Source organism: Cylas formicarius, unplaced genomic scaffold (genome assembly GCF_029955315.1).
Source record: "Cylas formicarius isolate icCylForm1 unplaced genomic scaffold, icCylForm1.1 PGA_scaffold_6__28_contigs__length_40554024, whole genome shotgun sequence".
Lineage (NCBI taxonomy): Eukaryota > Metazoa > Arthropoda > Insecta > Coleoptera > Brentidae > Cylas > Cylas formicarius.
This window is the reverse complement of record NW_026844347.1, coordinates 27,183,699-27,198,035: the sequence shown is the minus strand read 5'-3', so window position 1 is coordinate 27,198,035 and position 14,337 is coordinate 27,183,699. Positions and strand designations below refer to the sequence as shown.

The window sequence follows — 14,337 nt, the reverse complement described above, 5'->3', positions numbered from 1 at the left end:
AATAAATCTGCTTATTTGTGCTAATCAATCTTGAACTTGCTCACGTTCAACCGCTCTAAACATTATGCGACCAGTATGTGGATACGCTACTGATAACCGACCCTGGGTTGTTATAGGCTCTCACGACTCCCCAGGTGACTTATAACGATTGTTTCTTGTTTTCTATATACACAAACAATTGCAAGCACGCTCCTTGGTATTGTTTATTTTGGCAGATTTTATTTATACACAGGTTCCACCATTGTTCAAACTAATTGTATGTTTTACGTATAGGTACGTTATCGGTTCTATATTATCGACGTGTGATTTTGGTAGTGACAATTTGTAGGAAAAATATTACTCTAACGGTTGAATAAACATCAGCTTATTAGCATTGAACTTGTACTTGAAGCAAATTCCGTGAAACCACAAGGCGAAATGATACTAGTTCATCTTGATAAAATTTTGTTCCAGGGGATTTAAAAAGTATCATGTTTCTTTTAAAACCCGTTTGTTTTTTAGAAAAATAGGATATGCGAAACAATATTCTTTTCTAACGGCCGATATTTTTCATTTTTATTTTATTTTCTTACAAAAACTCACGCCGTATATCAATATATTATATTGAAGGTTTTGGCGTTTTATTTGATTATTTTACCAAGTGATACCAATTTTTACCAACTTCTTCAAGGAACTTCAATTTTACGATCAACTCAAATTTAATATGTAATAAGCAGAAGACGAATTATATCAAGAAACGTAAATATTTAATTACTAAATATTTGACATTTGAAATAAATAAGCTGCTATTAATTTGGTCCCCTCATAAAAATTCCTGCTCGAAATATTCTCGTTGGGTTCACCAGGGTTGGAGCCTCTACATGACAAAGGCAACATCACAATGTTTTTCTCTAAAACTCTGTCGAAAATTGTAACAGCTTGTCTGGCTCTAGCTTCTCGAATCATATTTGGATCTTCTTTGTAAATCTGAAAGTTGGTAAAAAAAAATATTTTAGCATATAGAGCGCCATCCAGTGTGAAGTAGTCAAACTTGGTTAAGCTTGGGAGTCAGGATAAACACTCTAATATATGATTCACCTGCACGCTTTAAATAGTTCGCGTCGTTACTACTAGATGGATGGTTTACCAGAACTAGGAATGGTTTTACATGTTTCTTTTATTTTATTTCACAGAGCCAAATAAATTGTCAAAACAAATAACCAATAATTATATAATATAATAATATAATTTAAAAAAATATTTACATTTATATTGACCACTTTTACATTTATTCGCAAGATTGGAACGACACAAATAGTTATAAATCGTGTGCTGGTTGGATTTTGTCTCCACTTTCCTTTCCTCTTCTTTTTAACTTATTTCTACCTACATTTGAGAATGGTTTTCACAAGAATCTTTCGATTTGGGAAAGCATTTTTGTAAAAATTTGATATATATATATATATAAAAAAAAATCACACTGAGCTACTTACTTGCCTGCACGCTCTCCTTGCTGCATTATAACAAGGCAATCTGAAGTTTTCGAACCAGGGCCTTGTGGACGACATCAGTTCACAGGTGACATTATTTTCGATTTTCAGTTCTTTGACAGTATTTCTGATGTGCTGTTTTGTTGATTTTTCCACCTGATCAACAACCTGTCGCGGAACAATTTTCAAAGTAAAGATCTTCTTAATTTTGGAATAGTCCTTCTTATCGCAGATACATTCGAGGGTGTCGTGCAATATTATGGACGGCAACCTCCAAAAACTCATCAATAGTTTTACTTTATCCCAAGATCTTTTAAACTCCGGAAGATTATTTCTAAAATTAATTTTTATAACAACAAAATTATTCTAATTCGTGAGTCCAATTATGCTTAGAATATTACCTTATCTCTTCACAATCAAAATCTCGTATATTTTCGTATTCAATTTCTTCGTCCGGCGTAATTTGTTCAACATACTCATTGAAGTCCCTTATAAGAATATTTCCTTCAGCATCCGTCAGATTCGCAACAATTTTTTCCATATCTTCCCTAATATCTGCGCTGGACGTCTCCGACTTTGTTATGGATACTTCAAAGTGCAAAATACCTACAAACAAGATTAGTTAATTCCTTAAGTTTGTTGTTTGTTAAATTTGAATACGATTTTTAGAATTTAATAATTCTGCAACTTTCTGTTCGCAAATAACAAAAAAAACGTGCTTTTTATAACTTGTGTATTCATTATGAGAAGACTCTACATTTTGATATTATAGGACGAGTTTCTCTGATATCTGTTTTTCTGTTTGTGTACATAAAATTCCTCTGCCGGAAGTTAATCTTTCTCTAAGCACAAGATTAAAAATTTCTACCAATATTTTGTTATGGATGTAATAAAATTCAAATTTTCTCTCACCTACGCATCCGTAAATCAAACACGGATATTTTTCCCCGATCCATTCCGATTCGCATATAACCACGTTATAAACGTCATAGAAAAAGATTTGAGTTTTGGTCGCTAAGAAGGCAGCCAAACCCCTACTTTTTTGATGATGCATGGACTCTATTACAAATTTTATGTTCACTGGTAATTGGATGCCAGAATTCTGGAACGCTTCTACTACATGGAACCACATCAACAGGGGACCTGCACAGGAAATTGAGTAGTTCTAGATAATCAAATCAAATAAAGACGGTGCTTGCAAACATAAGGTACATACGGATAGGATTTCTGACTCAATTTGCATAATACAACACCAGGGCATATCCATGTTGAGGAAGTGTTCGAAATGGTAACTACAGGCATCAAAAAAGAAGTACTCTTCAAATTGTGTTGTTTCCTTCTAATTGTTATTATTTACTTTTTTATTGTAATGATTATTACCAAAACTTTACATAATCGAGCCATCCCAGAGAAAATAAATTGCTCTAGTAATTAGAGGTGCCCTAATAATGGAAGGAATTTAACTTCATCGATCTAATTACAGAAAAACTTAAGTTTTTCTCTCAATACAAAACCGAAACTTCATCTAGTAGTTTGTAATCTATCAGCAAGGGCGCGGATTACCGAATACAGAACTCACCAATTCCATAGCAATTTTAAGAAGAAAAGTATTAAAAAGTACAAAAAAATAAAATAGTATAGTGCTTAATAAACGAGCAACTCAGGAAGTTCGATTACATTGCATACTATTCTTTTTCTGCGACAATTAGTTTTAGGGTATATTTTTGCAAAATAACATTCGCTAAGTGAAGTGGAGGCGACAGCCTGAACATCAAAATGTCTTAAACTGACACTTACACTTAATGTATTTTATTTAACACTATAATAAATGCAATTTTTGAAAACACAATCAAAATTACAAACAGTTATGTAATGAAGAATTCTTAAATTTCTGGCAAATGATACCTCCCAAAAGTCAACATACAAATTCAATGCGAAAAAAAAACAATATTTTAAATTCGAAATTTAACATTTAATATTTTCAGTTATACTTGGAGTAATTTCAACCCATACTGACTATAAAGAAGCAGTTAATGAACCTTTAGTGATGTCGTATTTTCGTAACCTTCTTCCTAGCTCCTTCCAAAAAGACTCAATAGGTTAAAGATCTGGAGATCTGGGAGCTGAATGCAGGTGTTTTGCTTTTGCTTGTTTTGAATCGTTGTCTTGTTGTGGACTTAAACCCGGATTTTCGAATTGAGGACAGTAGATTTTCACGCCACATGTTCAAGTATAGTTCATTGTATTTTCCATAAAAACCAATTTTCCCACCCCAGCCGCTGCTATAGAGCCCCAAACGATAACATCCCAGCCTGCGTCCTGCGGGTACTAACTTTTCCGGTTTCATTTCTTGATTTACTTGTCGCCATATTTGTTCTTTTGCTATCCTTGTCCATGTACTGTCTAGCGCGGTCAAGTCGTTTTTTTTTATTTCTCCTATGATATAAACTTTCTTTCTTAAAATCAACCATTCATAACCTCATAGGTATCGGTACTCAATTAATAAACACGCTGTATGATATAACGATTTAAGTTGCACCACGATTGCCACATACTTTCCACTGAGAAAAATTTACTATAATGGACATCATTGTTACCTAAAAAAATTTAGATGAAATATGTTAACTGTTAAAACATCAATTAAAATAAATAAGTTATTAAGAACCTTTTAAAACAGCAGATGGAGTAAAGAAAAAATAAAATTTCAAAATAAGATTTTCGATATTGACCGATAAACAAAACAAAACAAACGGAGCATCAATTAAATAATACAACATTTCTCCACATGCCACATCTCCCTTACCACATGTGTGCGCCCTTCTACATGGTCACCAACACTTGGCACACCCGATGGCATACATTTGCATTAAATGACTTAAGACCTAGTAGGGCTCGAAAATAAAACTCTTTTTAAAATATTTGGACATCCTAAAGGTTGCGTTTGGGAAATACATTGAAAAATTCATCTCTTTCGTATGTACCGCGTGTTTAGGAATACTCAATAATTAACCTTTGCCACAACAAGTGCCGCATCCGTAAAACGTGTTATTTTTTTGAGTAAGATCCCACGGATTTTCAATCCATGTCGACAAATCAGGTTCCGGTACGTCGAGATGAAGGTAAGCGCAGACAGTTTTCTTTTTAGGATCGTTTCCAACAGACGCTAGGATGACAGGAGGTAATCTAACTCTAGTACCGTCCACATCGTGAAACCCGATATTGAAACATTCGTATTTAACGTTGAGTTTGTTCAACCATTCTTCCGTGAATCTGATCATTCGAATAATTTCATCTCGGTATTTCAATTTATTACTAACTGAACGAATTTTCACAGCTTCCTTAATGTTTTCCAAAAACTGAGCGCGGTTCGAATCGATGTACTGCAAAATTTTCAAAAGTGCGGGTGAAATGGCGATCTTTCTGCTTTGCCTGCTCGCATAGTAATCGCCGTAAACGCAATTGGTGGTAAGGGTTTCACTGTGCTCCGTCCTGTATGTATGCGGATAAACCATTTTTTCTTAAGGGTCGTAAAATAATCACACGACAATAATAAACACGTGAAATGACAAATGTCAAAAACTTGTGGTGTGGTTTTAGTTAATTTTAGCGCAATTGTTAAATAAAGGATAAAGTGAAGAACGCACTGTTTGAAGAATATACTGAGTGTTGCAAATTGGTCTGCAAAGTAATTAAACAACGGGAAGACCTCCATTTAAAGAAATAATTTTTATTTTTTTATTATGGTATCCCATGTTAATTTGAGAAAAAAATGTCAGCAAATAAACTCAAAACTAACCAACATGAACCCGTTATCAATAATTATCGCGTCTTATCGGTGCGAATATATAAATAAATGATACCAACGACTTAAAATAATTTGTTTGGTTGTCTGGTTTCCAGATTATGATAATTATAAGAAAGTGCATTAAGAAGACAAATCGCTTTATGACAGATCAAAAATGGTCTCCGTAAGCGAAATTTTATTTGGTTTGGGACTGGTTCTTCTAATTGTCTATGGATCAACTTTGTGGAACTGGTACAAAAGAAGGAGAGAAATAGTCAAAGCGGTAGATGCGTTCCCAGGCGAAAAGTGGTATCCGATCATTGGAACTTCATTGACGTTTCTTGTGGCACCGAGAGAAAGTAAATACACATAAAAATTTAGTAATAATTACTAATAGATGTAATTATTATTACTTGACAGCAACTATTTTTGTACAAAAAATAATACAGTCAAATTATTGCCCCACGTAAATTGAACGAAAATTCTTTATGTTCGATTGAACTAAAATATTCTGATTGATTTGGTAGCATAGCATTTTATTACACTTTTAGATTCACTGCTTTCTTCTGATAATTCAAAATATCACATCACCGAAACTTTAATTTGCACTCACTCAGTGCTAAATTTTGGTTGCCGTTTGCGAAGGCCTTTTATATTAGATTTACCCAGGATTAATGTTTTCAAATGGAACGCCCTGTATATTATTTCAAATTCTGAAATAAAATTGAGTTTCGCTTTTCTAAACCTTATTGGTCTAGTCCTGATTCTTCTAAACATTGTTTTTTTAGCATTTGTAAATCGTTACGATGTAAAGACAGAAAATTGTTCGACTTCCTTAGTATTCTTTTTTGTGGCTTTCGTATATAATGTATTTATTTTCCTGTTTTTCGTGTTTTGGCAAAACAAGAAAAATACTAAAAGTTCCCAAAAAAAGCGCTGCAATGGACTTATTGATTTCATTCCATACTTTTCATTTTACTAGAACGATGGAAGATATTTAAGGAGTTACAAAAGCAATTTGGTCCGACCTCGAGAGCATGGATGGGAAATATTCCCATAGTTGGGATTAGTAAAGCGGAGCATCTCGAGGTAAGATTTTATAACTATTTGCTACTGTTATATACTGCAATTTTGCTTTTAGTTAATTTTTAAAAGCAACGTAAGCATAAATAAAGGAATATTCTACAACATATTGAAACCTTGGTTAGGCGAAGGACTAGTGACAGCGCATGGTAAGACATAGATATTTTGAAGAATCGGCTAATAAGTCTATATTTTATTGGTAATTTATGTTAGAATCTTTTGTGGATTAAAATTAAATTAGAAAATGTTCTGCATAGAACATCTAGGATAGTAAAAAAAAATTAAAATTACGTTTTAAATTCCAAATTGAAGAACAGAGTCGAATTAAATTGTACTTGCTCTTTGCCAAAAAAAGACAAAAATGCTTTTCAGGGTTCAAATGGAAGGAACATAGAAGACTATTAACTCCAGCCTTTCACTTCAAAATTTTGGATAGATATACGGAAGTTTTTTCTGAAAAAGCTATCGAACTTGCTCGTATCCTTGAAGAGAAAGTTGGCGACGAATATTTTGAAGCGAGTGTTTATTTTACTAGATGTGCCTTGGATATTATATCAGGTATATTTTCGTATTACTCGTATTATTCGTATTATTACAGTTTCTGAAATGTGAGCTCAATTAACAGTAACAGTAATTGTAAATTTTTTAGAAACAGCCATGGGTGTAAAATTTAATGCTCTCCGAGATCCGACTTGTGAGTATGCCAATGCTATATTCGGGTAAGTGCACTTTCAAATTAATGATCCAAAGGTGATGTTGCTCTCGATTTGTGAAAACTATTTCTGACTCCATTTCTAATAACTCAAAATTTTTTAGACTATGTGAAATTATATCACTTAGAACTGATAATCCACTGTTGGGCTTGGATTTAATTTTCAACTGCACTAGCGAGGGAAAGAGATTTAGTCGGCATTTGAAGACGATCCACGACACCACGAATAGGGTAAAAACTAATCGTAAACCTGTAGATACAGGGTGGTTCATTCAAAAAGTAGGACTGCAAGGAAAATTTATTGTCGACCAAAAGTCTAATCCCCTTTCGTATATTTGACAATCCGACGAAGGAGAGTCAAGTCCTCATAAAATAAATAGAATTTTTATTTCGGCAAAAACTCCTCTTGCCATTTTTCTTGTTATCAGTACCTTTTTATTGTTCCACCCTGCGTCGTCAAAAAGTACCGACAATTTAAATTAGTTATTAGATTATTGAAACGCGAAGAGAGGAATTTAAAAAGAGACAAATTGGAACGGGCACCGACGATCTAGGTAGAAAGGAAAAATTTGCCTTTCTAGATATTTTGCTGGAAAGCGAGAAAGAAAACAAATTTACCAATAAAGAAATAGCCGATGAAGTGAACACATTCATGTTTGCGGTAACCTAAAAGCGTTTGCTGCCTAGCAGAAGTGAAATGGGCTTCATTTATAGGGCCAAGACACTACTGCGTCTACTGTCACTTACACACTTTTTGCATTAGGGAATTATCTGGACATTCAAGTAAAGTATTTTGATGAGCTTAATCTATTGGTAATTTTAAAAAATTTGAATTGTCCAGACAAAAGTGCAGGAAGAATTAGACGCAATTTTCCACGGCGAAGAGCGACCGATCTCACCGCAAGATATTTCAAGTATGGAATATCTTGACAGAGTCATAAAAGAAGCTTTGAGGATGTTTACTTTCGTGCCATATATTTTTAGAGTTCTTGAAGAAGATGTAGTTATTGGTATGTTTGCAAAGAATTGAAAATATTAAATTAAATGGATCTTTAAGCTCGTTTACAATGAGCAGAACTGGATGCTAATAAATAGGAGATCCCATAAATAGACCAACGCTTTTTCTTTCCCCTATTTTCAGATGGACATCGTATCCCGGCTGGAGTAACAATGGGGTTGTCACTTTACGACTTACACCACAACGCGGAGCATTGGCCAGATCCGGAAAGATTTGACCCAGATCGTTTTCTCCCTGAATTTGCCAGCAAAAGACACCCCTACGCTTTCGCACCCTTCAGTGCTGGACCTAGAAACTGCATAGGTATTTTCTTGGGAAATATTCACTTTTGGAGGGTTTAATCTACGCCGAAAATGTGTCAGAAGTTTGGAACAAGGAACAGTAAAACGTTACTGGCAGCAATTTTAAGAAAGTACAAAGTGAAATGCTTGGAAACTCCCGAAACACTAGAAGAATACGCAGAAATTGTATTAAGGCCACAACAAGGTCTACATTTGCAGCTAGAATTGAGAAAGTAGAATAATAAAATGAATTTTATCGTATTTATTTTGTTTTACTATGACATTTCATTCTTAAATCGAAGACACTGGTTGTGCGAATTTTTTGGGATTTTATTTTAACGCCGTAAAATTGGTAATTCAACACATACATACAAGCCATTCAAGGGCGAAGTCTAGCTGACTAAGTCCCAACACCATTAATGTATATATTATGCACCTTTTTGACAATACAACATGTAACAAGATAACCGATAGTAAAGAAAAATAAAATAAAAAAAGTAAGTAATAATAAAAATAACGCTATGATTAATTAAAAAACGAACAACCCAGTCAACAATTTATGTATCTAATAACACCCCTTCAATGTTCTTCCCAAATAGTTTTAATGTCTATGCCGATTAAAAGTTTTTACCGCATTTTAACCATAGCGTAATCTCCATATTTACATTATGGGTTTCACAGCGAATAACTAGCTTTCAAATAGGGAGGGCTAGGAGATTTTTTTAAAAGGCGTAGACAGTCAAGGAGCGCTAAACATGGATAAAACAATACACACAGTTTTATCCTAACTTTAAGGTCTTTAAGGTTCAATCTATGCTTATTGGCATATAGTCTTAAGTAAAAGGTAAATTCTTTTATTTAAATTTGAAATGTGCTCACTAAATCTTAATGATACGTCCACCGCTACGACAAGGGTTCCCCACTTATCGCAAGATGCAAGTATCTTTTCAGGAAGTGCATTGCAGTGTCGCGAACAAAGAGTAGCACCTGAGTTTTAGTCGCATTTAACCTTAAAGCATGTCTCTCATAAGTGAAAACCTGTCGCAGATCAAAATTAATATCTGCTTCGACCTCATCATAATGGAACGGGTCAAAGAAAATAAACAAGCTGGGTATCGTCAGCACATGACTGAGATTGGCAAATCTGAGGAGCGGTACCCAAATCAAATATATACAGTAAAAATAATAGCCGCCCCAAGATTGATGCCTGATACCACTTCAACAACTTTCGACACACTAGCTATCGTCTTAACAACTTGTCTTCTATTTGCTACTATGCCGCTTTTACACCCCTTAATGAGAATAAAGCAAAATTGCGAAAGTGCTTATAGGTATCCCAACTGGAAATTGATTTATTCCATTTAACCCAAGGACCATCAGTCTCACGGAAGGGCATGGCTATCGAATATTTTAACCAAATTCGTAGTAAGAAACTCAATTTTAATATCAATATAATTCATATAATAGGCTTCGTCCCATTTAATGTTGTTTATGTCATAGTAGAAAGCTGGGTTGTCAAAATGCTTGTACATTATTTATTTTCGACTTTTAACTGTAAGTGAGAGCTCACAAAACGCCAATACTGTGATCAGACATTAAATCTGTATTCAACACTCCATGATCTTTCACATACAATATATTACTTATGAAAATAGGATCCGCAAAACATATTATAACAGTCAAAACAGCTGCTGATAGGATTTGAATAAGTTCACATTTATATCGCCGACAATAACTGTGCAGTTAAATGTTGGATAATATTGTACGATACGAGTTTACGGATTCCCCTACTCTGTGGGCAAACGATATACAACTCCTAGACAATTTTTTAATACTAAAATTGACCAGCACAACATAGCATCAGCATAAATAGCTAGCCCGCAATAGAAGGGAGTGAAGACTAACAATTAGGACACTTATTTGCGAGTAATAGCGTAAAGAAGAGTTTACTTATCCTGTACTCCGCGCTGTACAAGATCATTGGCGTGTCCCAAATCATTCATGCTAATAGCGCGATCCCCATCATTTTTCCTGACAAAAACATGCCAATTGTATTTGTAGTCTTTGGTCTTCAATTTCATAGCATTCACAGCTCATAAGTTGTTTTACACAACTCTTCGTTGATAAAAATTTTATGTTTTAGGTTGTTAATGCCAAAGCACCTTTTTATTTTTTAAGGCGCAAAAATTCTGTAGCCAGGTTCTTCTCTTTTAAGCTAATAAAAGTCGATGGTCGCCTATTCCTAGGCCTGATAATTTTTAGATTTTCAATACTACCTTCGGTTATGCGACTATTTACTTTTTATTACTTTTAAGGTTTTCTTCTTAATCGCTGTGTGGTCACCATGATCGTCATATGCTCCATTTAGAAGTAGCTTCATTCCCAATCTCTCAACTTCCATATTATGTAATTGGAGTTGAAGAAATCTATCCTTTATAGATCTAATTCCTTTATAGATAAGAATTCCTGTTTAAGGATTGAAATATCATTCTTAAAATCAAGTATTAATAGACAAAGTGACTCATCATTATCATCACTGACAACACCCTGGTATGGCTTGTATTTATATTTGAGGAACACTGTGCTTCTCCGAACGATGATGCAGTCTTCCTCCTATATACCCCACGTACCCTAATTCTATTTTCTTCAGCTATCACTCGCAACTCTATTTCGCTTAATTTTGCAAAAATTAAGTGATGCCATTTGCAGTAGCAAGATACAGTAGAACACTGTATCTTGCTACATTTCTTGGATACACCTTTCCCGAAACCAATAGGGACCGTCGACGGAAATCGAACGCTCCAGGCTCACACATTATAAAAACACACGTGCAGTTCTGGCAAAAATTGCCCAGCCGTAATGTATAACAATACCTTTACACATCTTTTTAGAAATTATTTACAAGTAAAATTCCCAAAAAATAGCACTTAACTACTAGATGGACGAACTACCAGATCTAGGAGTGGTGACTATATTTATTTGTATAGTATTCACTTACTTATTAGGCTTACTCTGTCTTATACCACGATTGGAACGACAAAAAAGACAATCTGAAGAGTCTTGTGGACGACATCAGTTCACAGGTGACATTATTTTCGATTTTCAGTTCTTTGACAGTATTTCTGATGTGTTGTTTTGTTGATTTTTCCACCTGGTGAACAACGCGGAACAATTTTGAAATTGGAGATCTTCTTAATTTTAGAATAGACCTACTTATCGCAGATACATTCGAGGATGTCGTGCAATATTATAGACGGCAACCTCCAAAAACTTATTAATAGTTTTACTTTATCCCAAGATCTTAAACTTCGACAGATTACCTCTAAAATTAATTTTTATAACAACAAAGTTATTCTAATCTTGTTCGTGAGTCCACTTATGCTTAGAATAATAGTTTATCTCTCCACAATCAAAATCTCGGTATTTTCGTATTCAATTCTAATGTGCGCTACACACTCATTAAAGTCCATTATTTCCTTCGGAATCTGCCAGAATCGCAACATTATTTTCCATATCTTCCCTGATATCTGCAGTGGTTGTCTCCGACCTTGTTATGGTTACTTCAAGGTGCAAAAAACCAACAAACAAGATGCTTTTATTATAAAAAAAAAGCTAATTCTTTAAGTTTGTTATGGACGTATTTCATAAATTGTTAACTCTTGACTTAATTTCAATACGTTTTGTACGTTTTAGAATTTAAGAATTACAGCAAAAGCTCTATATTACGCAACCTTCTGTTTGCAAATAACAAAAAACCTATGAAATAAAGACGGTGCTCTTAAACATAAGGTACATACGGATGGGATATGTACTTGTATAATACAACACTAGGGAATATGTTGAGGAAGTTTGTTGGGTTGTTTCCTTCTTATTGTTATTATTTACTTTTTTATTGTAATAATTATTACAACAAATTTACATGATCGAGCCATCCCATAGAAAATAAATTGCTATAATGATTATAGGTGCCCTTATTATGGAAGGAGTGTAACTTCTTCGATCTAATTACAGAAAAAGGTTTCATGATTTTCTCTCAATACAAAACAAAAACTTGATCTAGTAGTTTATAATCTATCAACAAGGGCGGCAAATTACCGAATACAGAATTCAGAAGTTACATACTTCAGCAATTTTAAGAAGAAAAGTATTAAAAACTACTGTTGGGGTTGGTGATGAAGGACCACCCTGTTTCCAGGGACGAGATTGACGACAATTCGAGTGGATTGTAATTACTGTTTTATTTTTAAGAAACACTTAGAAACGAAGAAAACTTAATAACAAATTCGCTTCTTCGCTTCTTTCTTCCGACCGTCTCTGTACACGTCTCGCAAAGCTCTCTCGGCTCTCGTCGTGCCGCCCCGCAGTCGCACTAGTTTCGCACTGTTAGCCTTGTTGCCGAGTCTTTCACAAACTCCAACAACTACGATAAAATAAAATAGTATAGTGCTTAATAAACGATTAACTGAAAAAGTTTGAATGTGTTGCATACTATTATTTTTCTACGACCATTAGTTTTAGGGTATATTTTTGCAAAATAACATTCGCTTAGTGAAGTGGAGGCGACCGTCTAAACGTCAAAATGTCTTAAAGTGATACTTACCGCTCCCTAGATTGGATTGTCGAATTGCGGGCAGCAGATTTTCACTCAAAATATTGTTGTATTTCAATAAAAACCAATTTTTCCTCCCCAGACGATGCTATACTTCATTTCTTGGTTTACTTGTCGCCATATTGTTTCCTTTGCTATCGAGTCCAAATATATTGAATTTACATTTTTTGGAAAATCATAATTCTTGTCAATATACTGTCTAGCGAGGCGAAGTCATTTTTGTCTATTTCTCCCATAATATTCCTTCTTAAAATGAAGCATTCATACCCGTTGGTATAGCATTAGACCAGGCAAACCTAAGCGTCAAGAAACAACTATATAGAAACTGCCACATTAAAGTCAAGGTCGGCCAAAATATGTCCAATGTATTTACACCCACCCTCTTCAAGATATATCTTGAGCAAGCGTTAAGGACATGGAAGCAAAAATGCAGAAATGTTGGCATCAGCAAGTCATAATGGCGCAAGACTACGATGACGTAGAATACATGATGCGAAAACTGATCGAAGAATACAAGAAATGGGTGTTGGAGGTAAGTACAGTTACCAAAGACAAAGTGCATGTGTATCGGTGGAGCACAACGCGACCTCCTGTTAGAGGACGGTCAGACTATCAAAAGCTGCGAAACCTACAAATACCTGGGAATGTATATATCCAACAGTGGGACGTTAGACTACGCCATTAAAGAACAAAATAATCAAGGCAGAAAGGCAATTACTATGCTGAACACCTTCTTGTGGGACCAAAAAATCACGAGACGAAACAAACACCTAATATACAATACGATCATTAAAAGCATAGTCACATATAGCAGTGAAGTTTGGCCACCAAAAGAAAGAAACATGAAAACGCTGGAGGCAACAAAGATGGACTTTTGGAGAAAAGCGGCAGGAAGGTCAAGAACCGAAAGAGTCCCAAGCGAAGCAATTCGCACAACCATGAAGGTGGGCCACACGATTTTAGACGAAATAAGAACAAAACAGTTAAAGTGGTACGGACACGTCCAAAGAATGGAAGAACAGCGACTGACTGGAGAGGACTGAAGAGGACCTATGGAAGGACAGAAATCGATGGAGATTGGAAATCGGACGACGTCGGAGGACGTTATAAAAACCGATGTATTTTCTATTGCTGCCACATACTTGACACTGAGAAAAATTTACCATAATGGACATCATTGTTATCTACAAAAATTTAGATGAAATATGTTAACTGTTAAAACATCAATTAAAATAAATAAGTTATTAAGAACCTTTTAAAACAGCAGATGGAGTAAAGAAAAAATAAAATTTCAAAATAAGATTATCGATATTAACCGATAAAGAAAACAAAACAAACGGATCATCAACATCAATTAAATAATACAAGTCCAACATTTCTT

The 14,337-nt window shown here is 34.6% G+C and overlaps 3 protein-coding genes across 3 annotated transcripts; 2 read left to right on the top strand and 1 right to left on the bottom strand.

Moving 5' to 3' along the window:
• Positions 1–753: 753 nt before the first annotated feature.
• On the bottom strand, positions 754–5,021 carry LOC132703180 (cytosolic non-specific dipeptidase-like). Its single transcript, XM_060672309.1, has 5 exons — positions 4,480–5,021; positions 2,382–2,612; positions 1,871–2,075; positions 1,473–1,803; positions 754–966 (listed from the first exon to the last, which is right to left on the bottom strand). Exons 1-5 carry the CDS (start codon positions 4,979–4,981, stop codon positions 754–756), a joined length of 1,482 nt encoding a protein of 493 aa, XP_060528292.1. The 5' UTR covers positions 4,982–5,021.
• Positions 5,022–5,362: 341 nt separating this feature from the next.
• Positions 5,363–8,559, top strand: LOC132702787 (cytochrome P450 4C1-like). The gene is made up of 11 exons (XM_060671568.1): positions 5,363–5,612; positions 6,236–6,342; positions 6,395–6,485; positions 6,709–6,894; positions 6,986–7,055; positions 7,153–7,279; positions 7,539–7,709; positions 7,763–7,831; positions 7,890–8,058; positions 8,190–8,369; positions 8,432–8,559. The coding sequence occupies exons 1-11, from the start codon at positions 5,429–5,431 to the stop codon at positions 8,449–8,451; spliced, it is 1,374 nt and encodes a 457-aa protein (XP_060527551.1). The 5' UTR covers positions 5,363–5,428; the 3' UTR covers positions 8,452–8,559.
• Positions 8,560–13,413: 4,854 nt separating this feature from the next.
• Positions 13,414–13,999, top strand: LOC132703178 (uncharacterized). The gene is made up of 2 exons (XM_060672308.1): positions 13,414–13,488; positions 13,556–13,999. The coding sequence occupies exons 1-2, from the start codon at positions 13,414–13,416 to the stop codon at positions 13,997–13,999; spliced, it is 519 nt and encodes a 172-aa protein (XP_060528291.1).
• Positions 14,000–14,337: the final 338 nt, after the last annotated feature.

What these genes read in the sequence shown, in the direction of transcription:
- LOC132703180 (XM_060672309.1), bottom strand. Translation starts at nt 4,981, where the DNA reads ATGGTTTATCCGCATACATACAGGACGGAGCACAGTGAAACCCTTACC. An exon ending in TTTGATTTACGGATGCGTAG is followed by an intron (nt 2,076 to 2,381) that starts GTGAGAGAAAAT and finishes TCTTGTTTGTAG; the next exon opens with GTATTTTGCACTTTGAAGTA. An exon ending in TTTGATTGTGAAGAGATAAG is followed by an intron (nt 1,804 to 1,870) that starts GTAATATTCTAA and finishes AATTAATTTTAG; the next exon opens with AAATAATCTTCCGGAGTTTA.
- LOC132702787 (XM_060671568.1), top strand. Translation starts at nt 5,429, where the DNA reads ATGGTCTCCGTAAGCGAAATTTTATTTGGTTTGGGACTGGTTCTTCTA. An exon ending in GGAATTATCTGGACATTCAA is followed by an intron (nt 7,832 to 7,889) that starts GTAAAGTATTTT and finishes TGAATTGTCCAG; the next exon opens with ACAAAAGTGCAGGAAGAATT. An exon ending in TGGACCTAGAAACTGCATAG is followed by an intron (nt 8,370 to 8,431) that starts GTATTTTCTTGG and finishes ATGTGTCAGAAG; the next exon opens with TTTGGAACAAGGAACAGTAA.
- LOC132703178 (XM_060672308.1), top strand. Translation starts at nt 13,414, where the DNA reads ATGGCGCAAGACTACGATGACGTAGAATACATGATGCGAAAACTGATC. An exon ending in ACAAGAAATGGGTGTTGGAG is followed by an intron (nt 13,489 to 13,555) that starts GTAAGTACAGTT and finishes CTCCTGTTAGAG; the next exon opens with GACGGTCAGACTATCAAAAG.